This window comes from Pseudochaenichthys georgianus, chromosome 3, assembly GCF_902827115.2.
Source record: "Pseudochaenichthys georgianus chromosome 3, fPseGeo1.2, whole genome shotgun sequence".
Lineage (NCBI taxonomy): Eukaryota > Metazoa > Chordata > Actinopteri > Perciformes > Channichthyidae > Pseudochaenichthys > Pseudochaenichthys georgianus.
The window spans coordinates 48,265,777-48,291,439 of record NC_047505.1 but is presented as its reverse complement, the minus strand read 5'-3'; the positions used below and the strand labels follow the sequence as shown (position 1 = coordinate 48,291,439).

The window sequence follows — 25,663 nt, the reverse complement described above, 5'->3', positions numbered from 1 at the left end:
TGGAAGAAAACTTGATGCTACCCAAGATGTATTTGCTGTTATCCCCAATACATGATGGATGATCAAATCAAGTTTTATTTATATAGCACATTTATAAACGATTTTTGGTCGAGCCAAAGTGCTGTACATAAAATAAAAATAGCCTACAGTAGAGACACTTTACAGCAAATACAAGAGCACAGATTGTTCAGAATATCTGTGAGAAAAGCGACACCCTCTGTCCTTAGACCCTCTGTCCTTAGACCCTCTGTCCTTAGACCCTCTGTCCTTAGACTATGATGGATGCCACGCTCAATAGACACCATGTCATTGACACTATTTACTTTTTTACCTAAACAAGAACTCAAGACGAAGTGATATGTTTCATGGTACCCAAAAAAACGAGCTAATGCTAATTTACTATGTTATTGGTAAGATACAGGGTTAAACGAGTGTGGCTCTACACACACACCTTTCCCATTGGAATTATACGTGTTAGGTATAACGTGCTTTACCCGCGTTAAGACGGGCCTGTTGTATACATCGGCTAATGCTCTGTTAGAAGAACAATAAACTAAATAGTTTTCAGAAAAGGAACAATAGCTCTCTCTGTCCTATTTGATATGCGACTCCTTTGCATGCAGCGACTTTCTGTGTCGTACAGTTGTCGGCGTCAAAATGAAACGGAGCGCGCATTGTTTTCGCCCGGATGATGCTTTGTAGGACGTTTTGGGGGAGGGCAACTCGCAGCGTCTACGTTGGCGGCAATTGGGGCAATCTTTGACACGCACATTGGAAATTGTATGCACAGACGTTAACAAAGCCATTCGCACACCTATGTAGACAGATACGCTGCCGCACATGGGTACACACGCACAAACAGGCACACGGAAAGACACACTTAGAAATAGATAGGCTACACCTGGCTACATGAAACATCCGTGCGAGGATTAAATCAGCACTTCAAAAGAGCAGGAAACAAAAACACTCCCAGCGGAGGAGAGGGAAGAGGCTCGGCAGCCGAGACTGTCATCTCCAGACGGAGCGAGGGAGTGGGAGAGGAGGAGGGGAAGGAGGGAGGAGAGGAGGAGGAGGGTGGAGTTTTCAGGTGTGCTGACTGGGAGGTGTGTGTGTGTGTGTGTGTGTGTGTGTGTGTGTAGACATTTATATGTGTGTGATGAACTGTGGGTCTGTTTTCTGTTTGGTAAGGGTGTGATTGTATTTTACCGATTGTATTATTGGTAAAACAATGTACACGTTTCATTAAAAAAACATTTCTTGACTTTCTTCTTCCTTTCTGAGAACTCGTAAAAATAGTCCATGAACTGAAATGAGTTAATGTTATGGAAGATATGCAACAATTCAAGTCAATGTATATATTTCCAAGGGAACATGTCATGTCCCCCATGCCAAACATCATGTAGTACAAGGGACGTCATTTCTCATTGAGAAAATGTTACATCTTGGAAAATACAACATTCATTCCATTTTATTTAAAAATATATATATTTACCTTGACAACAAATGTGTCTTTATATTATATTTAACTATGATAGTGAACATTAGAATATTTCAATAAGAGATCAGATTGAAAATTACATTAAAACATGCAAGGTTATATTTGACTGCAGGTCAGGAGGTTGTGCTGCTTCCACGGATTAAATCTTAAAATGACTAAATAATAATTATAATATATATGTTTTATATAATTCGTCAAACTTTATAAACCATTTGGATTTTAAACTGTCAAATATTGGCAGTTCTCAATGCATTTGTAAAAGACATGTCAAAAACTATAAAATTCCCCATTTACTTTTTTTTTTAAAACAATGATTATTTTAATATTTATAATATAAGGATTTGATGTCAAATATGTATTCTAAGAAGCAGTGACAGTTTATTTTCTGTGTGTGCGCGCAGGTGGAGTTCGAGTGGCTGCGGCAGTACTGGTTTCAGGGCCGGCGCTTCGCCCGTTTCTGCAGCTGGTGGACCGGACCGATGGAGCAGCTGGAGAAGGACTGGAAGCTGATGGAGACGATGGTGAGGCCGCACACACACACACACACACACACACACACACACACACACACACACACACACACACACACACACGCTTACACACACACTCACACACACACTCACACACACACACACACACACACACACACACACACACACACACACACACACACACACACACACACACACACACACACTGCAGGTCACACTGCAGCCTCACCTTCATGCTTCTTCATACTGAACTCAGTGCCACACACATCACTTCACTTCAATGTGTTTCCATTTTATTGTGTAGGCGGATTCTTTACCAGCAAACTTCTTTTTTTTTTTCTCAGTTCAGGTTTACAGAAACACTTCTCTCAGTTTCGTGTTGCCATTCCTGAAAATAGGAACAGTTTTTTTAAATCCTGTTTCATATGAGAATATAGAGACATGTCTATTGACCCATATTTCTTTATATCATATTTTAGAAGTCAATATTTAGTATTTTATAAAACAGACAAAATGTATACTAAAACAATTAATAATAATCTTAAATCTTAACCGGATAATATTCTAACAAAAACATATTATAAAGATGATAATAATACAAATCCCACGTCTGCTAATCATTATACTGAGCAAACATATCATTGTATTATAAAAAACTGTTTTACAATGTTTCCCAAAATCTTAAAAGCAGCTCTATGACTACAGCAGGCACTGTGGCATTTCATAATAAGGCTTCCCCCCGCTCTAAACGCTCAACATGCCTCTGCTTGTGCTTCTTATACAAACAAGTGAATCGCTGTCCAATAATGCGCCTCGCAAGGAAGGGAGTGTTTAAAACGACATGATGGATCGCCCAACTTCTCACCACGCTGCATTATTAAGGATGTGTCATGTGTTTAATTGTTGCCTCACGTACGTTTTATTAGAGAGGAGCGTGGGCACGCAGCTATTAGACAGACACCACAGTAAAAGATTCACTTAGTAGTGTCAGACTCATAATTAAGTCACCTTAGTCACAGGCCTTTGCAGTAGAAACGTGCCACACACACACACACACACACACACACACACACACACACACACACACACACACACACACACACACACACACACACACACACACACACACACACACACACACACACACACACACGCGCACATACACTATACTGGAGATACTATGGCTCACCAACACACTCTCCCTCCTCACACCTGATGCAGTCAATTCAATTCAAATAGCTTTATTGGCATGACCATGACAAACAGTATTGCCAGAGCTTTGTACAATCATTTGAAATGTACTGTTAAGTTTATAAATATGTTTGAGCTAATGCAAGAATAACAAGGACGACAATATACCTTTTGGACGTGAACTAGACAATTCATGAAAAAAACAAAACACAATACTACAGATAAAGTTAAGGTGAGGTATAGATGAATGTGCAGGATAATGCTCATAGCCAATCATTCATCCACTACATGTATAAGAAAATGAAGCGACGTGAGATGTGAGACCCGGTGTATGCAGTCCGCGTCTCAAAGCTCGCTTTCAAACGGTGTGTGTCTTCATGTCTGTACGTGTGTGTGTTTTAAAAGGCAGACGGCAGAAGCAGCAGGGGGCACTCTTGTATCACTGAAGCAGGGAGCAACAGAGCCGTGCTCCTCTTTTCCTCTCTGCTCCCTCTCTCTCTCCGCCGCTCTCCGTGTCTCTTAATGTCTCTCGCCCTCTCCTCCTGTCTCTGGGAGCTCTCTGTCTCTGTCAGTGTCGAGCGCTGAGCAGTAATCACATCTAATGCTCAGGCGGGGATAAAGACAGGGGCTGGAGGAGAACAGTGCTGCTGCTCGACTCATAGTCTCTCTCTCTCTCTCTCTCTCTCTCTCTCTCTCTCTCTCTCTCTCTCTCTCTCTCTCTCTCTGTTAGTGGAACAGCCTGGCACAGGGAGGGGGGTGGAGGGGTTCGTAGACAGGGGCTAAACTCATCTCGAGCTCCACCTCCGGGCCCAGATGAAGTGTGTGATTTGGACCTGTATTTAGAAAAGGGCATCAGTGAAATGTGAGGTCTTTCTCTCCCTCTGTTGCCGTGTCTCCATCACTCTCAAACGGGCAGGCAAACCGTGTCCAGTGTGTGTGTGTGTGTGTGTGTGTGTGTGTGTGTGTGTGTGTGTGTGTGTGTGTGTGTGTGTCAGTCACTCATGTGGATTCCCGTCATGCAGTAGAAACTTAACTTCCGATTTTTTCCCAATACAGACACTTTTGTTTATAAACTAGTAAAAGAAGAAATGTCTTAATATATATTTTGAATGCAATTAGTTCTACTATTTTTTTTAATACTGTTTACATCTCACATAGCTGTTTATCTCACGGTGTAAATGATTTCATTTGATCACATAGTGTCACATCACACAAAAGCAAGTTTATCGTCTGAAGAAAATCATATTGAACCTTCGCAAAAATAACAAGCCGGTGAATGCCTAAATGTAATCACTCTCTATTGTGATGAAAGACAACATTATTGCGCTCGCAAGCAATATTTACATGCATGCATCGACCTCTGATGAAAAGCACTTTATAGATGTGACTTATAGATTTTCCTTCTGCACGTTTCGATAGCTGTGGCTTTCCTGCAGTAAGATTAAAACACATTCCTCTAAATTACCGTGAGTTATTTAAATGACCCCCCCCACATTCCTTTATTGCATATATTTTACATTTTGAAGCTTGCAATTGACAGTATAGTGTAATTTAGTGATATGCGAGTGACCTACTGCGTGCAGATTTATTTATTTCCCCTTCTTGCCTGCAGAGTGTATTTTAATACGGCATTATTTTCGTCAAATCTGATATCACCATGGGTGTTTTAAAATAACAAATATATGTCTCTTTAAATAGGGTTTATAAATTGACACTGTTGTTTTATTCTCCGCGCTGTAGCAATAAAACAGCCGGTTGCTTTATCCTGCTAAAATAGTAATACAAACAGCCGGCCTTCCTCTCTTTATTGTCATATTTAGCACACGGTGTAGCGGGATGCGCTGGGCTGTGTATGCGTGTGTTAGTGTGTATGGAGAATATTGCAATATGTGGGGGGGGGGGGCCGGGTCCTGCTTATGGATACTGTCTCTCCCTGGGGCTCCCTCTCTGCTCCTCAGCCTGTTGTCATGCAAATGCTCACCCTTCCATTTGAATGACATTCTGATAAAATACATAAATAAATAAATAAAGAAACCCGACACAAAACAAGTCCACTCTCTTGCTCGCCTCTTTTAGGGAACCTCATGCATTGTTGTTCTTGACTGAAACAAAGGGACCTGCTGCGAAACTGTGTGTATAGGTATTTGAATGTACAGCAACGTGTGGGGGTTAGTGTCTATAAGGTAAAGGTCGTGTCTGGAGAGAAAGCGACATTAACTCAAAGGCTTCACGTCCCCCTGTGATCCAGGGTGCTGAAGTCCGTTTAGACCCGCCTCGCTCGCAGCCTCCCGTTCCCTCAGGACGCTGCTATCGTGGCTATCACACAAAAGTGACATTTCCTTAAACTAGCAACAATGAATAGTTTCCGTCTGACTGACAATAGACAGAGAGTCTTGGCTTTATGCAGAATATTTTAAATACCGGTGTGGTATTTTTTATCTTTCCTCTTTTCTCTGTGGGGGAGAAGCGACAGCTCCTAGCCCATCTCCCCTTTTTTCCCCTGTCCTGTGTGTGTGTGTGTGTGTGTGTGTGTGTGTGTGTGTGTGTGTGTGTGTGTGTGCCATTGATGTTAATGTATGCGCTTGGCATGACTTTAATTGATTTAGCAGCTCTGCTTGCACAGTACAGCTTTTTCCCTAATTTGTCACTTTCCTGACTTCTGTGGCTGCTCATCTCACAACTTCAAAAGCCACCGCGGAAGCAAAAACGCTCGTCCTCTCCCTCTCTCCCCCTCTTTATGTTCTTCCTTTCTCTTGTTCTCTCCCGCTCCTGCTATCTCGCCACATCTCTGTCTCCCTCTCACACTTTCTCCCTCCTTTGACAGGAGAACGAGCCTAGATGGAAATCTTTTCAACACATATCAAGGAAATTAATCTACTTTCATAATAAATGGGATCCACTCAGTTGAATACATTTGTATACTTCAAGATGTACAAAACAGGAAGTGGTATCGGGGCCATGTCTTCCTCTACTCCCTTCACCCAGCCTGTCACTCCCTGTTTTCACATGGTTTGGTCACGCATGCATACATGCTGTACATATTTTCTTCTCCCTCATTGTGTGACAAAATGTACCTCGTCTGATTTGTAATAGACGCTGACTTTTGGGCTTAGTGACCATATCATATCCCCCCCCCCCCCTCTTTAATAGCTGTCTTTCGGATACATTGCGGGCTGCTGAGAGGGTTGCACTACAATCACACACAGCGTGGCCCCTTCGCCATCGATAGCTGATTAGGTTATTGACCTGGCGTGTGGAGGGTCTGCGCTGAGGAGTGGGTCGGGGAGGGAATGTACTGAGCTATAGAGGGGGAGGGGGAGGGGGTAAAATAAAGAGAGAGGGCTTGTGTGTGTTGGGGAGGAAGGGTGGGGGGTCAATGTAAATGTTATTGCTGTGTGAGCTCATTTGATCAAAGTCCTGGAAAGGTTAAGCGAATCCAATCTGGTTTTGTATGGCAGAGTGGAGACACAGGCGCTGGGGAAGAAACCCCCAGGACGGAGAATGGATTATCATATTGGCGCTGGAGTAGCAGGGGCCTCCGATGGACAGTTTACCCTGCCCGTAATGCGTTTAGACAGCAATTGGCCTTAATAACCTTTATTGACTTCAGCGGGTCAGTGCCAAGAATCTAATTATCAAAGTGTATCAATTTCATTGGAGTTTAGAGTTGCACCGCTCAAAATAATTATTTTAAGGTCGGGCCGGGGCAATTAATCCCCTCTCCACTTATTTGATGGCTTTGTAAAACATTATAAATGTTATGGTTTCTGTTGTGCGTTTCACCGTAAATTATTCGAGGTAGCAATTTTTTGCAATGCATTATTTGGAGAGCTGCTTCGGGAGAGAAGAAAGCCAGCGTATTTCCAGAGCCATAGGCCAGAGCTGCATCGAGGTGCAGATGTTTACCAGCTCTCATTTTTCTCCTTCGCTCGCCGGTTTACTTTTATACCCACTTTATATGCACACATGGAACCCAGATTAATTATAAGTGTGAACTAAGCAGTAAAGTGTTTAAAGACCATTTATATTGCTCATTACGAAGCCATTTATTATCTCTTATATTAAATCACAGTGTGTTGTTTATGCATATTGTTTTGCTTTTTAAGCTCTACACTGTGCAAATAGGCTTAAGCATTTTCAAATTATTTGTGGTTCTTATGCTCAAACGTGTGTGTGCATGTGGGTTTGTTTGTGTCCATGCGTCCTCACGTGTGTGTGTGTGTGTGGCCTAGCATTACTATACTTGTGGGGACCTAAATCTGTTTACACAGTCACGTGTGGGGACTCGCCTCCCTTATGGGGACAAAATGGAGGTCCCCATGAGGGGGATCATTAATTTTAGGGTGAAGACTTGGTTAGGTTTAGGATTAGGGTTAGGGTTAAGGTTAGGATAAGTCTCCAGGAAATGCATGTAAGTCAATGTAATGTCCCCTGAAGTGATGTATACATGGTGTGTGTGTGTGTGTGTGTGTGTCCACAGTGTGAATGAAAGAAGTCAATGTGAAGCTGCACAGTAGTGTATCCTTCATTGGCAGTCGACACGTGCTGTTACCTGGATAGTAGCAGCTGTTTTTCCTTATCGCACAGCGTAGACTAGAGGCCTAATCCACACGTTCATTATTGCACGGCCTTGTTTACCCGCGGCTCTATATTAGCTCGCTTGCTTTGCCCTATTTAGACGGAGCCGTATAAGAAAGAAATTACTCAAAGATTATTGTTATTATTCATTAAAAGAGGAAATATATGGCTGATAATACATTTTACATCACGCAGCAGCTTGTGTTTGGAAATGTAAAATGAAAAGAAGCAGGAAGAGACGGAGGGAGCGGGGAAGAGAGAGGGGAGAAAATGTAGCGGTGCAAAGGTATTTGCAATTCTCTTTGAAGTCCCTATTCAACAGGGTAAGCTGAATTTTCGGCGGTGCCTGATAGTGTTCTGCGTAAATGCTTAAACCCCTTTAGACAATTTTCATGGGCAGATACGCGGTGGCTTGAAGGGAGCGTTTATGTTACCTGGAGCCAATGCAGCCCGCAGCTTTGTACCTAAAGATGTACACTGGTAGTGAATGGAATCCCACAGAGGGTTGTCGATGACAGAATCTCACGGCAACATCGGCGTAAGCTGAAGCGAGGGAGAGAAAAGAGCCACGAACAGATTTAACCCTGTCACTTCTCTGCTGGCGTCTCACATAAGCATTTAAATACATGGACAGTGACTTGGAAGAACAAAAAAACTGAGACACCAACACACACAAACACACTTGTGTCTTCTGAGGTATGTTAGACATTGAGTTCAAAAAGTTGATTGAACAGTGATTGTGGAAAAGTGGAATATTAAAACAAGTGTTTTTGCTCTTGTTGACACAGCTCAGAGTTTTTTGGTGGCTACCACTTTTATAGCACATTTTGACTTCACCTTGTGTTAATATAAACATGTATTTTTTTGTATTCTAATATTGGTCAACTGTCACAAAAACCGAATTTCCCCTTGTGATTACAGTAATAGAGTATTTTGATTGATTGATTTATCAATACAAAAATAAATAAAATACAAATAAAATATTTTCGTAACACATACGAAGATAAAGCGTATATTACTGTCTATTAACAAGCACAACTTTTCTCTAACTTATCGTCTTTATTTATTTATTTTACAATTCCTTCTGAGTCACTTTCATTCTCATTTAAAATAACTACATCCATTCTTTTTTCTTTCAAATTTGTATCTGATTTTAAGCACACACATCCAACATCATACAGACTCAGAGAAAAAACAAACCGTACCAAAGAAATAATACAAATACAAAATAAAAATAAAAACAGGCAGGTAAAAACAGGCATTGACAAGTATCCATACATCAAAGTAAAACATCCAGTCATAGCAGCGCACATATTGTGAGTGTCCCACATCTACTTATTAGTGTCTTCACACGGTTCCACCTTCCCCGGACATGTATCTACTGAAACTATCCCATTGTTCATCAGCCATGCCACTTTGAACATTCAACCTTCCGTCATTTGAACCCTCCACACATTCAGAGTAGGAGTTTGGGGATCCTTCCAACATCTTCAAATCATCCGCGCACACGTTATTAGGCCAGTCTTTAACACTCTAAATGCACATTTATTCAGATGCGGAGTCACCGTCCTGTCTACACGGAGACACAGTAACTAAATCCATTCTTGTGATATATATGTGTGTACGTTATCCTCAATAACGGATGTAGCGGATTGTCCTGAAAACAACGGTGTGGACAGTTGTTGGATTCTCATTCCTAAAATAAACCTGAGCCAACTTGCTTCAGCGCGTCGGATGACAACATTTCTAATGTATTAGAGGAACTTTGACTTGATGTCACAGTGTGGAAACCGCAAGTGAGACAATGGGTGTTTCTCAATGTCGAGGACGCTTGCTTGGTAGCACACTGTCTTCCGAGTCACTTGCTTCAGAAGCGAGGCAAGAATTCTATGGGATTAGATTTGTATCATAAAGATAAAGCAACACTTTCTCAGAATAAAGAAAAACTATGAGTTTAAAAGAAAAAAAAACGAAGTCAAGCAAAATAAAATAAATTTCAAAAATAAAACTAAGTTGCAAACAAATCATTTGTGTAATCAACTATAAGTATTTTTTCTTGTTTTAACATAGGTTTTTGTTTGCAGTTCTTGTTTCTTCTTTCTCAATGATCAGACTTTTGCTCTCGCTGCAGCTTTGTCTTTTGCGCTCCCTCATTTTTTGTTTGAGATTTTGACACAAACCTCCCAGGTGGGCGGGACTTTCAGGGGTGTGTCCCCATTGGCTACTCAGCTTTTGAGTGACAGCCCAGTCCTCCAACGATCATACAGTGCAACTCATGCAGCAAACTCCGGAGTCCACTCGGCCACGTTAGTGTCGGTGTCTCCTGAGGAGTTTCATGAACATATCGGACTTACCTTATGGATTGCTGTGCATTATACTTGTGATATGTAGTTTATACGTTGTTCCAACTTTAAATATTTTAATACCTGAACACACTGCTGCTGTTAAATAATTTCCCAATTTGAGATTGATAAAGTGTCCGTCTGTCTATTTATTTATTTTATAGATAAAAAAAACACATCTATGTATTTTCAAGCTAAAGGTGATGCACAATATAAACTGTATACTATTATTTTTCAAAGACATGTTACATTTCAAAAGCATATATTGCTATGTTTAGGACAAACAATTAATGCTTTAATTTAACAAATTCTGCAATATAAAAGTGGCAGATTTGCTTTATAAAACAGACCAGACCTACAGTAGGCTGCATACCAACACAATTAGGAACATGCTCACATCTTACTATGTTGGTCTGAAGAGCTGAAGCATTCATACACAATGGATAACAACGGTGTTGTTTCATTCTATATCCTGTGAGAAAATGATATACATTTAGCATTAAAAATTCGACATACTATTCCTGAGGAAGATACGAATAATCAACAGATTTGAATAGAATCTCTAACATTTTCATGTAGAATAAAGACAAGAGTGATTATACAAATTACATTTATTGAAATATGAACCAGAAGATGAAGTCTCAAAGAATGTTTTAAATAAAAGTACATAAAACAAAAAGGTGGATAATAATAAAATCTATTAAATGTATATGTAAAGATATTTGGTCAAATGAAATGACCAAATTCATCCAGCGTGGATGAAGATGGTGCAGGTCTTTCTTCATGCCCCCCCTCCGTGCTGTGCCCTCAGAGGAAGTGGGAAAACGGGATAAAACCGGATAAGACCTATGGACACCACGCTGTCTTAATGATCCACACTGGTAATATGAGAGGAAAATAAATGTTTTAGGAAATGAAAAATATGAAGTTAACAAATAAAACACAGCTCAGGGACGGTAGGTTTTCCTACAAAGTTAAGTCAGCCTCCATTGATTTTCATATCAAATTAGTGTGTTAATAAAATAAGCTATCATGGCTTATACTTGCATATCTAAACAGAATCATGAAAGCCTGTTGGTAGAGTCAGGCACACGAGTCCGTTTGAGTGTGTGTGCCGGTGTCTGAACGCTCACTCACTGCTAGCTATGTAGCTAATTGTTAGGCTACTTAGCTTGCATTGTTATGGATCTAAAGGTAGCAAAAGCTAACTTTCATAGCACAGCTTTACTTCTCACTTACGACAATAAAGAAACTTTATATATATATTTTTTTTTTCACTTGTAGTATTATAATAATTGAAATGCTGGTTCTTCTGGGGGTGTTCTATCCACGCTCAGCTACCGCACCGCAGCTTCCTGCACTGTACAATCGTTGGAGGACTGGGCTGTCACTCAAAAACTGAGTAGCCAATGGGAACGCACCCCTGAAAGTCCCACCCACCTGGGAGGTTTGTGTCAGAATCTCAAACAAAAAATCAGGGAGCACTAAAGAGTCTGATCATTGAGAAAGAAGAAACAAAAACTGCAAACAAAATGTTAAAACAAAGAAAAAAGACTTATAGTTTACATGATTACACAAATGATTTGTTTGCAACTTATAGTTTTATTTTTGAAATTTATTTTATTTTGCTTGACTCAGTTTTTTTTCTTTTAAACTCATAGTTTTACTTTATTCTGAGAAAGTGTTGCCTTCTCTTTATGATACAAAACTAATCCCATAGAATCCTTCCTGGCATTCGGAAAACGAAGAGTGGAACAGGCGACCAAGTGTGCAGGTGTGCGTCATATGAGAGGCCCCGCCTTACATTTTCCGCCACAGATTTTGGGAAATTGGTCCGTGCGCAAAGCATTGTGGGGATTTTAAGACCGCGGAGCCTCGAAATTTCTCGCTACGAAGTACGCCGGGCTCGGTATAATTCCAAGTATGCTGGAAATTGGAACAGTCCTTCGGCGGCACTCGATGACCTAGCATGCTTGAAATAGTGGCTCTGGAGCAGCCTTCCTCGACATTGAGAAACACGCAATGCCATTATTTCCACCTAAATGAGCTCTTTGAAAAATCAGTTTGGAGTACCCCTCATCCTAACAACGAGGGTTGGTTGAATGTTATTGACAGCGGTTTGGATAATTTATTTTGTTTGTGTGTGAATGGTGATGTTGACTGTGTTTTTACTGTATCAGCAGGCGTTGAAGGCGGCTTGTCTCGTCTTCTTGGAAAACAAATGAGCCTTTTACAGAGACTGATCTGCTTTATCCGCTTAGCAGTTTCCTCAATCCCCGCATTTATTTATTTACTTACTTATTTACTTACTTATTTGTTTACTTACCCCTGTATGGATTTAGTTTGATTTCTCTCCCCCTCTTCTCAAAGCCACCCCCTCCTCTTCCTCTCCCTCTCCTCATCCTTGGCCTCGATCAGCAAGATAAGCCTTCAGAGGAGGGGAGATAACATCCATTAAAGTGGTAAAGAGGAATTATGGGGCAGCCCAGATTAATCACTGCTCAGTTTAATCGCATTCAGTGCGGACGGCGGGCTTGGCTGCAGGGCCCAGCTTTTTCCTGTGTCATACCAACACAGAGAAGGAGTGTGTGTGTGTGTGTGTGTGTGTGTGTCTGTTTATGTGTCGAAAAGTGCCTTGATGGGGTAGAAAGTATAAAAAGATGAAAGGGAGATTTCGGAGCATCTCATAGCATAGCCCGCCCGTTATATCTGAGTATAAACATTACCACTAACCAGCGCTTGATATATAATTATCGCAGTACTTTGATCCAGGTGTAATTGTTTACTCTCGCAGGCAATCGTGTCAAAGTGGAGGAATATGAGATATTAACACAGACGCATGAAAACACATTAATTTGTCACTTAAAGCAACTTTTTGTGTATTTATGCAAGTTTTCTGGCATATTATTCTTATTGAACTCACAGCCAGGGCTTCCCTCGCACTTGCTAAATATGTCTTATATTCAGAGATAATACATATATAGATATGTGGTGAGTATTCAGACACTTTTATTGAAGTCATTTGAATCAGTTCCAATCCACTTTATTTATATAGCACATAGGGTTTTACCGAAGTGCTTCACAACAGACATAACATTATAATGAAATATAATATTACAATTATAGATAAAAGGCACACATAAGAATAGATAAAAAGGCACATAAGGGCTATGGACAGACGAATAAAAGCATAACAATCGATAAAACATAGCTCAAACTGACTCGTTGGTATCCTTATACTTGTTTATCTGGATGTCAAATTAAATTAATTTCATATTTATTTGCACAGCCCTTATTCACAGATAAAGTCTCAAAGGACATCTTCTACCCAAAGTAAAACAATTAATTAAAACAGATTCATGAAAAGGAATACAGCCCAAAACCATAGATCCTTGAAGTGAACATTTTCTTTTTGTAATCCTTTTTTTAAAAACAGGAAGTGTCAATAACAGAAACCCAAAACCTAATTAGGGTTAAAAATAGAGCAAACACTTGGAATACAATCAACCACATTTCTGGCATTATCACACAAAGGCGAGGTCAACAGAGTTGTGCTGTACACAAAATAAGCAAAACAAAAACAAATCCGGATATTCATTCAGAATCAGGTCAGATATCACGACATCATCAAATTACACTTTTAATCTCCCAGGAAGTCTTACGCATAAGGTCTCCAATGTGTTGAGAATTTGATCCGTAATCTGCTCTTTGTTTGAGTGTTGCATCTCGCACATCAAAAATACTAACCACTTAATGCCTCGGTACGTCGCTAATTCTTCAGAATCAGTGGAGCAGCGATCGTGTTGGGGCTTTTAAGTACATAAAGCCTTCTGTGGAAACAATGAGTGCAGAGAATGGCTTGATCCTGACGGGAAGACGCTGTAAAATTGTCTGATTCGCTTCAATACACGCAAAGAAAAGGATGGAAAATGGGGAAAGATTGTTGATGATAATTGTATCCGTTTTCGAAGGAGGTGGAGGAGGTTTAAGGAGGTGGAACGAGGGGGGGGGGGGGAAAGGTGAGGGCCTTTTCAGAGAGAGATAACGGTAAAGATTTAAGTTGGAATCAGAGCACGCGAGAAAAAGTCAACCAGAGAGAGATGAAAAGCTGTAGACAAGGGGATGTGAGTGCAGTCAGGAGGAAGTACAAGTCCTCGGAGCATTCTGGGAAGTTTCATGCCTTGTCTGTGCACCTTTCAAAACATGGCATGTACATTATAAAGAGGATAAGCCAACAGAGATCAAACCTGAGGTGTGTGTTTTCTGGTGAAGCAGATTCTCTCCCAGGTGAAGCCTGGAAAGAAAATCCCATTTGTTACAGCTCGGGATCTGTTGTGTGTAGTTTGCACCGTTAGTCTTATCAGTAATGTTTTAACTCGCCAATGTCACTGCTGGGATGTATCTTTAGAACAGAGCACTATTGGACATTTGTATTCGGACAAATCTCCAGGTATTTTTAAGTGTTTCAAATCATTTTAAAACCAGAAACGCACACAACCAAAGCGTCTGTTATAATCTCCTGCATTGTTCGACTGTGGGCTCAACTATAGTACTCATTCAAAGTCATTCAACGGTGAACCAAGACGTTCCTGTGCAAAATACTTTACGAGTAATTTAGTTTTCACTGGGTTTTAAAGACTGATCGTTCACATACTGTACGTAGTGGCCCTACTCTGTTGTAAAGCCATCCTTCCAGTGTTACTCCATTCATCAAATCAGTAAGTTTATGAGAAAAACATTTTCATAAACAGACGATGCAGATTTGTTCTTGGTTGTACTTTTCGTACACATCACTGCACAATGTATAGCCAACTTAAATGGCCTTCTTTAAATGTAAGAAGACACACGCATTGGCTCCAGCTGATATTGAAATACATTTATCTTAACTATCCCCCTTATTTAAAGCAGTATTTCGTACCCTACTCGTCAAATCATCAAGTTAGACATTCGGTTCAGATTTATTTCTCTGTCCCCTCTGCAAAAAAATGGATTGGCAGAAGAGCGTTCATTTTCAAAGCCCCAACAGACTGGAATACTTTACCTGCTGCTATTAGATCTCCTGCATCATTGGGTTTATTTAAACATGCATTATCATCTCACTTTCAATGGTCTGCACTTGTTATTAATGAAACTGATTTGCTCGACCGTCTCAAATTGTAATGATTGTGTGCATTGCTTGAATTTTACTTAACAGACGGTACGTGGTGTGTCATGTTTTGCTTTTTGTTTATGTATGTCTGTAAGTTGATGCCGGGACCCCCTTAAAAACGAGATGGTGCATCTCAAGGGGTTTAACCCAATAAATAGATTTCTATATATAAATAAAGGAAGCGATGGGTAAAACTGATGAGAATTATGAAAAAAAAGCCCAAGACATTCACATGATGTATTATGATGGTTATTCAGAGCAATTGAATTGGTTGGCATACATATACCAACCAGATAGTTAATTTGACTCATGAACCAAACATAAGTGTGTGTGTGTGCAGGACAGGTCACAGGACATGTTAGAGTGCAGTCAAACACAAAAACCTCACTTTCTGATTCTACCAATCTGGTGTAAAGTGGTTGTTCTTCCAGGTGGCGGATCCACTCTCCTCTCCATGCAGATAGAGCGATCTGATGGGTAGTGTTAAATGGGTGAGATGTAGGACAATGTAATTAACGCTAGTCCTTTAGCGGGCCCCGCCTCGCTCCGCTGGGATCGCCTGATATAGCGCTCATTAATTCCTATTTGTGTGTAATGAGAGGGTCATGTTGGATGTAATAAATGGCTCTTTTATTTGGGCTGCGGGGCGGCGGCATCCTTTCCTGCCTAACAGTCTCATAAACACTCTTTAGCCGCTCTCATCTGCCTCCTAGGTGGGGAACACACACACACACACACACACGCACACACACACACACACACACACACACACACACACACACACTAGTGGGGGAGGGCATGTGTGTGTAGGAGCACTTGAGTATCTAACGTAATCTGTTTTCTATAAATAAGTAGAGAAAAGAAAATTAGCAGAACATTAGCCAGTGTTTATTTAAAGGACCCCATCAGTGTTTTTGATGGTGCTACCTATTTCCTAAAGTAGAGTACGAACAAACCAATACAAAACACACAAGAAGCGCTTTATTTATTTAATAAATTGTATGTATTTGAATGATTCTTGCAATTGTTGGACTGTATGGTTAAAATGCGTCACATAGAAGTGAATGCTATCCTTTCTATCCGTACTTAATTTCAATGTTTTTGAATGTCTTCGCTGCGACCGGTGATGTGTTGTACCTTTTGTCATTTGAAATAGGTTAGTCTTCATTTGGATTTGTCTAGAAATCCATATGGAAACACAGATTGAGTAAAAAATCCTCAGGGTTTTTTAAGTACTCATTAAGAACTTCATCACACAACACCCTAAACAGAATAGTAATCAATTAAGAGTTTATTTGTTAGATATAATCTGAAATACAAACTATGATAAGCAAATATAAATATCATGAAATAAGTTTGAACTTCTGCCTTAAGACACAATATCACATAGCATTTGTTTCATTGCAATATTTAGACGTGATGATGCAATGTATTAATTCCCTTTAATTAATTAGATCAATATACACCACCGTGTTAAATCTTTTTCAACATATACCGCACTGTCTGTGACTCATTTTCCAGATTGAAGAAGACAGGTTTGTATTGAGTCTTTGAGTCCGTAATCCAGTGATATGTTCAGCTTCATGGCGTGTGCCGTTGTGTATTACTGTACGGACGCTTAGTGTGTAGAGAATGTCTCACGGCAACAAGACCGTCTAATCACGACTCAACTAAAGGGAAGCAGCAGATTTATTGTCACTTAATGTATAGTATTTTGAAAGATTAGAAGTAACACTTTAATTGGTTTTAAATTAAGCAATTAATTGAACTGACATGATTGACATCCATAATAATATCAATTACAAACGAAACAGATGTGAACAATGTTGGTTTGTCTTGAGTCACACAAATCCAAAGTCATCCATAAAACCAAAGATTGTTTATTGCTGAAACACAGATCTTTTGTCCTTAAAGTATTTCGTAGTAGTATTAGGGAACCTGCTGATCCTAATCGGTTCCATTTTAGACAGACTTTCTTTTTCCTCTTTAGATAATTCACAGTTGATGTCAGGGTAGTCACATATAAGAGAGTCTGTTTAGTTTCGCCGCATGGTTTCCAGCCAGTTGCTGAAATGGAGGAATCACTACATGTCATACTTCTTGTATTCAATCAAAACTTTGTTAGCGACACTATTCAGCGCCGGCACACATATTCCATCTTTAAAAAAAAAAAAAAAAAGACCCGACCTGTATGCTCGCGTGTCTCGATGGATGGAAACCCTTTTTATTGGTTTAGCATTTTTGAAGAGCTGAAGTATGGCGCAGTGTGTGTTACACTGTAACTCCGGGACTCAGAAAAAGGCTGGCTTTGGCCCCAGTCAGCAAAAAGCTTTTTACTGGCAGGAGAGTGAGGTGCCGATCACAATCTGCTATCTAGCTAGAATCTGGACTCAGCTTTCATATAGTGAAGGCGAGTAAGAGGGTTTTAACAGAGCAGAAGGTGCTTGAGTGTCACGCTCATCGCAACCATCTCTGTCCAGCTCCGTCTTCATTGTCCTGAATTAGTCAAAGCGCCTCTCAAAGCTTTCCTGTGATGGATGGATGAGGCATTTGTGTGTGTGTGTGTGTGTCTGCTGGACAGCTCATTCAGACGAAGAACTATGTGGTTTAGCCATTAGTCCAAACTGGCCCACACTCCTTATCATGAGACGGAGACAAAAGCCTTGCGAGCAACAGGCTGGTGAATTTTTATGCGATATTTGTGGGCCCATTGGACGACAGCCCAACAACAGATTTGCCTTTTCTTCTCACCACCAAAAGGGAGCCCCACAAAGGCCTGTGAGTTCTGCTTCATTTGACCCTGTGGAAAGCATATGTCCTTCAATGCCGCTTGTATTCTGCCCAGAAGATGGAGTGCCGTAGGGGCCATAGAAAGCTTCCCTGCCCACTTGAGTGTCTTACAATGCCTTCAAACAAAATCACTTGTCACTCGTCTTCCCTTTTTGGGAGTGTCTCTGCCCCCCGCCCCAACCCATTGTCACTTCAAACATGTTACTGTGGTGTTTCAGACACATTTTTCTAATGTTTTACACTCCATATAATCTGCTGTGTGTCGCAAAGCCCATTTTACTGGCTGACATAATTGATGGTGCCGGCGACCTTGTGAGGGTCAAACCGGCAGAAGGGTCTATGTTTCCATCACCACGGAGATTGTGTGAGAACACACACACACACACACACACACACACACACACACACACACACACACACACAGACATCACACAGACATCACACACAAGTTACTGATCTCTAGAGGCCCTTCTTGGTTGGCTAAAAATATTTTCTTTCGAGAAGTTCAATCTTTTTTTATTGTAGTGTTGAAATATTATTGTGTGTGTATAGTGTTGCCATATTATCTATCTTTTTGACGGTAAATATCTTTAGTTTTTGGTGACATTGTTGAAAATTTGGAAAATCATATACGTTTATTATTAAGGTCGTCAGTGTTGTACTAGGATACTTACTATTACTAGGTGTATACCATATTTAGTGTACTATATTAAATATGAAATATAATGTACAACACCAGTATGACTTCTAGGCTTAAACATTTAATTTAATTACACCTTTTGAGAATTTCAACAACATGTTTGACATTAAAGCCATCCTAAGAGTAGACCTAATAGAACAGTTTTGACTCTAAAGGTGCACCTAATACATTGGACACTTTTAAAATGTCTTAAACGTTAGCATGGTTTGTTTGGATTAACTGCAAGAAGTGTTGCAAGAAACCTTTTTGAAAGTCACTGCTCTGTAAGTTTCAGCTGTGAGAACTGCTCAAAGTTGATAATTCAAAAGAAAGTCACACATACGAAGAAATAACTTTCTGGAATCATCTTTTGAGAGAACATGTTTACAGAGCTCGCTTCCCTCATTGTCTTCACTGTTTCCTCTTTGATAATATCAAAGGTGCTGGAGCTTCAAAGTGTGGAAGACAACCCTGACCAGCAGTGGTGACGACCTTCACTTCTTCCTCACACACACACACACACACACACACACACACACACACACACACACACACACACACACACACACACACACACACACACACACACACACACACACACACACACACACACACACACACACACACACACACACACCATGTATACATCACTTCAGGGGACATTCCATTGACTTACATGCATTTCCTGTCCCCACACGTGACTATATAAACAGATTTAGGTCCCCACAAGTATAGTAATGCTAGACCACACACACGCACACACACACACACACAGTATGTATTTATCAACCAATCTTACGTAATGGCAACTGAACAAATTTAATTTCAGATATGCCTCAATTTCGAACCATCTGTAATCATGTGACAGCAGGCAGACGGCAGGAAAAAAACACACAGACGTTCAAGCACACACACACTTTTTATGACTTCAAGTGTGATGTCACAGAAAAGTGAATGTGGTCTGGGCTTATTTCTTCACGGGCTAATATAATCTTTCCACCGCCGGAGCAATGTAACTCGATGGTGGCATGCAGCACATACACACGGATCCCTTGTCCAGACTGGAACTGGTCCTGGCAGGATCACAGCTCCCCAGTTGTTTATATCAGTGAGCAGAAGCTATCCATTACCCCGAGCAAGGTGCCTGATGCCTTTTTCCACCAGCGGTCAAAGTGATATTGGTTTCTTGTATTAGAGGAGAGAGGATGGAGTCTGCCAAACTCCCACTCTCAGGGCCCATAAAATCACATGTCTGAGCAGCTGAGCTGAAACTGTGGAGGAAGTCAGAGGAGGGTCTGAAGAGTTGGAGAAAAGGGTTTAACGTTAAAGCTTGACATACATTGGAAGTCGAGTAAGGGAGCAATTACTGTTAAACATAGAACAATCTCTCAAGAGACATTTTAGAAATGGTAATTTAATTGAACAAATGTTATTGCTATGGTTCTTTTCTCCTGAATGTCATTCATCTGGTGTGTTTCGGGGGTGTATTATGTCTTAAGCTCATGGCTAAAAAAGCAAGCACAGCGTTGAGTCATTGTTTAGCTACTTACTGATGATTATAGGCCTCAATACATTTAATATATCCCCGTATTTTCCTTACATGAGGTCTTGAATCTCAAATTGCTATTTGGACGACATTCTTGCCTTTGGTTGTTACCAAATATTGAATGAATGAATGAAAACTTTATTACAGACTCAGGGTCCAGATATTATCAATGGATGACCAAAACAAAGCATACCTATACTGCAGAGGGAAGTTTATTTAGCCTCCAGATGCTTTGTAGGCCTTCAAAATCATCTTCACATTTGGTACTGAGCAGAATCAGTCAGAAATGAAAGGTATTTTGTCCGAAGCTTTTCTCACTCTTTGTAGTTGATTAGATTGCCAACTTAATGCAGTGAACGTATTGATAAAGAACCGTTTTGTGGTGATTGCATGCCATCAGTTAGTCACAAACTGGAGGATTGGGTTAGCGTCATACCTGCATCCATTTAAGCCAGGGGTTCTCAAAGTGCGGCCCGCGGGCCAATGGCGGCCCTCGGAAATGTTTCTGGCGGCCCGCGATAGTTAATGTGACACGCTGAAATGCATGCGTTATATTTTAATCCTCCATGGTTCTATCTAGTAAGAATTAGAATGACATTTAAGAATGGTAAAACTGCTCCCCCTGGGTTGTCATTCCTAAATTATGAATGACAGCTTGTGGAAAGTTTGCTAGACTACTGGTTGCATGGCAACTAGGCATCTCGCGAGTTGCGGTTAAGCGGAAAATCTGTTGTAAATTATCAGAATCCGAAACGGGAGTTAGCTAGTAATTTTAGCTAGTCACTGTCTGTAGATAATCCAACTGTGTGTCCTCTGCAAGTTCTTAATGTATACTGTATGTATACTTGGTTAGTACAATAAAGAAAGGATTTGTTTTGGAATTATTTTGTGTTCCGTTTTTTCTTGGGCGGCCCTCAATCCAATATTGGGTACCTAAATTGGCCCTCACTCATCAAAACTTTGAGAACCCCTGATTTAAGCCAATAGTGGCGGGGAGACAGCCGTCGAAGTTGCCAGTTTGCCGGACAGAGGTGCAGTTAGGAGAGGAGGAACCACAGTGGCTAAATAACACCAGCCGCCAGCCTGGGAAATGTTTGCTATTACTGGTGATTTTGTTTAACACCTACCTTTTGAGATAACCACATATCATTTGGATGGTCTATTCGGGGCTAGGAATCACCCATGTTTTTTCCAAATAGTTAAATAGGGAGGTACATTTAGGGATTTTGAATTGTGTGCGGCCTGCAGGCGTAAAAAGGTTTCCTATATGAGGGAATGCCAGTGAGCTTAAGAGTGCTCCGGGTCGCCTGAAAGCCCTGGTCTAAAGTCAGCTTCCACATTTCATGGGGTGTTAACAGTCTCTCAGACACTCTGGTGGGCAGCTAGTAGCTCTGTTTTATGAAGTGTAAACCTTGAGTTCTTCAGCATCTTTTTGTAACCCTCTTACCTTTCAGCCATTACGTGACCCGGGACATTCTATTCTGTGTTATAGTTTTAAGAGATGTACACCATGTGCTGCAACAACCCGTCTTCCCGTTCGGTTATTCTGTGTAGAATGAGTGACATGTTGTTATGTGATGGAATAGACAGATGCTTGTTGGTGTTAAGATACAGTCCTGGCTCGAGGTGTTAGTGAGCCGCCCCAGGCTGCCCTCCAGCCAGCCTTCGCTTGGAACGCTATCATCACTCCAGTTCCCCACCAACCAAAATATCACCTCAGCCTGGCTACGTGTTTGTTTACCTACCCTGCTTCTGCACACGGCCGGAAATGTTTAGTAAAATAGACAGTGTTGAGGTTTTGTGTCTTTGGACCAGGGATGGAGGTACCCAGGTCCTCCTTGTCCTCTCTTTCACCCCGGGATGTGTCCTGGGTCAGGGACATCTGTGGTCAGCATCACGCTTGGAGAGGTGGAGGCTGAGGATAGCTACTGTCATCATGGGGTAAATAGAAGGAAAGAGGGGGCTGATTAGTGTTAACACAGACCCGGAGATAAAGGGTTGTAGTCTGACTGAAGCCGGGCTCGACCAGTAAACAACCAGTGGGGTGTCTGAATGGCCTGGAGATCAGCCTTTGGCTAAACCTGAAGGCCTCTCTCAGCACTGGCTCTTCTAAACACGCATCCAAACACACATGCTCAACACACATGCACACACACACATCTCATGAGAAGGAAGCTTAGCAACACACATTCACTCTACGAGAGGCACACCTATACTCTCAAAACGAGAACAAATATAAAAAGACACTTTTAAATACACACCCACAAATGCATACACCGGTGTGGTTAACGTCTTTAAATAGAGGATGTTAGCTGACTTCAATGTGTTGGCAGGCGGCGGGGTCAACTTCGGTGACTTCTGTCATCATCATTTGGTTGGGAGAAGCATTTGTCAAACATGTTTAAGTAATGGGTAATGTGCAGTCATTATTGAAAAAAGATCCTCCATAGCAACGATCATTATTTTGCTTAACAGCGGTCTGTTATCGAGTATTAACAACCTCTGACATGTCCAGATTGACCAATCAGAATTGAGTATTCAACTGAGCCGTGTAATAAGCGGTGATATACAACAAGGTGATGGTGTTCAAACACGATGGGCTCATTTTAAAAGTTTGTGAATTATTTAGCTCTTACTAGATATTTTTTGATGCAGCACAGTTAGAATAAACTCATCGGACTGAGCTGTCTTTCCTTTCCTGTTACTCATGTTGTTCCGAGGCCAGCTTTGGGAAGAACTAAAGTGATCCCACAAGCAGGTTTCAGATCAACTAGGAATCATTTGCTCATCAACGCTTTGCTCCAGACACTGAAACGGTGCTGCACGGCCAGCATGGCAATGTGATGTCTCCTAGCTGAGATGGTGATACAGTCTGAATGCACTTTCTGCCACTTTCTTTGCCTGACACTCATCCCACCAGGACAGTGTTTGATCCAAAACGAAAGGTACAGTTTCCATAGGGGGTACAGCCAGCCCGGCTTCCTCCTGGTCACCGTAATCTTTGGTGTCTCCTTCGAGTCAGGCGTAATCAGTCACACGCCGCCACATGTTTTGACACCTGTCCTGTGTGGTGTGCAGGAAGTAAGCATATTACTGCGCCGCAATCACACTCCCTTCCTTTGGAAACACACACACAGACAATCAAACCCATCTTCACGTGAATTAAGACAGACAGGTGGATAGTCAGGAAGGGATTAAAAGCGAGGCAGAGGAGAAGAAATGAAGGTTTCCTTACATTGTGGGGTTCTTTGAAAAGAGGGTTGGATGACTTGGGAGGCGAGTGACTGTTAATGGGAAGAAATGAACGTGCTGTACTGGTGGATGTGACAGGGAGAGACTGTTCTTAACAAGGCGTCAGAGTCAGTCAGAGTTACAGATCCATCACTTCTCAGAGGCTGCGAGAAGGCGGGGGGAGACATTTAAGGGTATTCAGAGAGGGAGAGAGTCTGTGGAGGGGAGAGAAGAAGAGGGAGAAAGAGGGATTTGAGTGTGGCTGACAGTACTGCATTTAATTTGGGCTGCCAGATCCTTTTTCATTTGACTCCCTCTCAACCAGCTTAGAGGCTGCGGAAGACTTGGAGGCGAAGGTTTGCCAGGATGTTTCAGATTAGCACTGATGTGCCACGTCACACTTTAAGCCGGCCTGTAATTCATGTTCAACAGGGGGATACTCACACATTACACTGTGCTGTGCAGGATGTGATTAATTGACTCACACTCTAATGTCGGGTGTAATGTGCCCATCCTCTGATGTGAAACTGACTTTATACTAGACTTACTGTATGTCGCCGTCCCAGGGATGTTATAATGGAGTCTTGGCTCTGAGCTGTGTAATTTTTTAAGTGAGGATAGGATGACGGAAATGCTTCAGGTATCTTTCCACTCAGTTAAATACAGTCTAATACTCAGGTGAAATGTAATGGGGCAGAATTGTTGTTTTACTCGAGGATGAATGCTTGCCCGACTAATGTCATGCAAGCTGTCTCTGTGAAAAGTTAATTAAATGAAGATAGGGAATGGTGTGTTCTTCTGTGATCAAGGTCACTCGAGCATGTCTATCGTGAGTTCTACTTGATGCAGCTATTTTAAACCTCTGCTCTTCTTCTCTTTCCAGACCATGCTCTTCCTGGGGACTCTGGAGGAAGAGGAGGGCCAGGGAGGAGAGGGACGGAGGGAGATGGCAGAAGCTCTGCTGTCTGCCCTGACAGACAGACACCAGCAGAGACAGACATGGAGAGACAGGTAACACAATGTACAACCGACTTTGTTTCTTTCTATCGGTCCCTCGAGAAACACATGTTTGACAGATGTGTGGGACGGGTAAAGTAGGACACTCTGAGGTACGAGCACATGAGGAATAACATGTTTTGGTGTGGGCTGCCCGGTGAAATAACTTCCACAAAAGTGAATGACATTCATGTTTTGTTCAGAATATCTCAGAATTGTCCATTTCAATTATATTGGCCCAAACTGCAGTGCAATCGAGTTGTTTGTGAAACCATTCAAACTAATGGTGATTATTAACCCTTTCAGTTAATGACAATATGGGCTGCTGCAAATGCTCACAACAAATACATAACACACCCATGCATTGGGGTCAATGGTCCTCACCCAAGCATTTAGGAAACGCCCAATTTAGGAAAATGAGACACATCCAAAACTTTGACACAAACAAACGTTGCTTAAATTGCCAAGACATCACTTAAAGGTGGGGTAGGTAAGTTTGAGAAACCGGCTCGAGATCGCTAGAATTTGAAAATACACAACCGGAGAAAATCTGCCACTTCCTTACAGAGCCCCTCCTCCAACACACACGAACGCGCACATGACCAATGAGGGCACGAGATAAGTTTGTGCCCCGATGGAAGGCTGACAGGCAGGTAGGCCATCCAATCCGATTGGTTGTACTTTTTACAGCGCCACGGCTTCTACAGATGACATTTTTTTATGGATTTGTTGTCAAAGCACTTCAGATATTCATTGCTATCGGGATGTTAAGAGCATTCCATGGAATATAACAAAAAGTGTATCTCGAGCCGGTTTCTGAAACTTACCTACCCCACCTTTTAAGGAAAGGTTGCAGCCAACCAAAAAGGCTCATTTTGCTTGGAAGGACAAGAGCAATTGATCTGTTAAAATATAATGAGTAACACCAAGTTATTTGTGTGGTGACTCGAACTCAAAACATGACTCAAAACTCCAAACAAAATAATCATGAATCGACTATTGACTTCTGCTTTGTTTGAGAAGCTAGCAAGAGTATGGTGGATCTTGAAATTATCCAACCAAAATCGACACAGCCTAGTGTACCAAACCCTTTTCCAGTTCGAGTTACTGTATATCAAACAGTCGTCCGAATTGGCAACAGTCACAGCCCATCCCTTCGGACCCCCCTCCAA

General features: G+C 41.4%; 1 protein-coding gene across 2 annotated transcripts in view; it reads left to right on the top strand.

Annotated features, from left to right (window-relative positions):
- The window catches only part of fto (FTO alpha-ketoglutarate dependent dioxygenase), a 138,034-nt gene that overhangs the window by 44,613 nt on the left and 67,758 nt on the right, over positions 1-25,663 (top strand). For both annotated transcript variants that reach the window (XM_071202535.1, XM_034077661.2), the window contains exons 7-8: positions 1,900-2,019; positions 24,379-24,506. In XM_071202535.1, the coding sequence (XP_071058636.1) occupies positions 1,900-2,019; positions 24,379-24,506 (248 nt within the window). The remainder of the gene's footprint in view (positions 1-1,899; positions 2,020-24,378; positions 24,507-25,663) is intronic.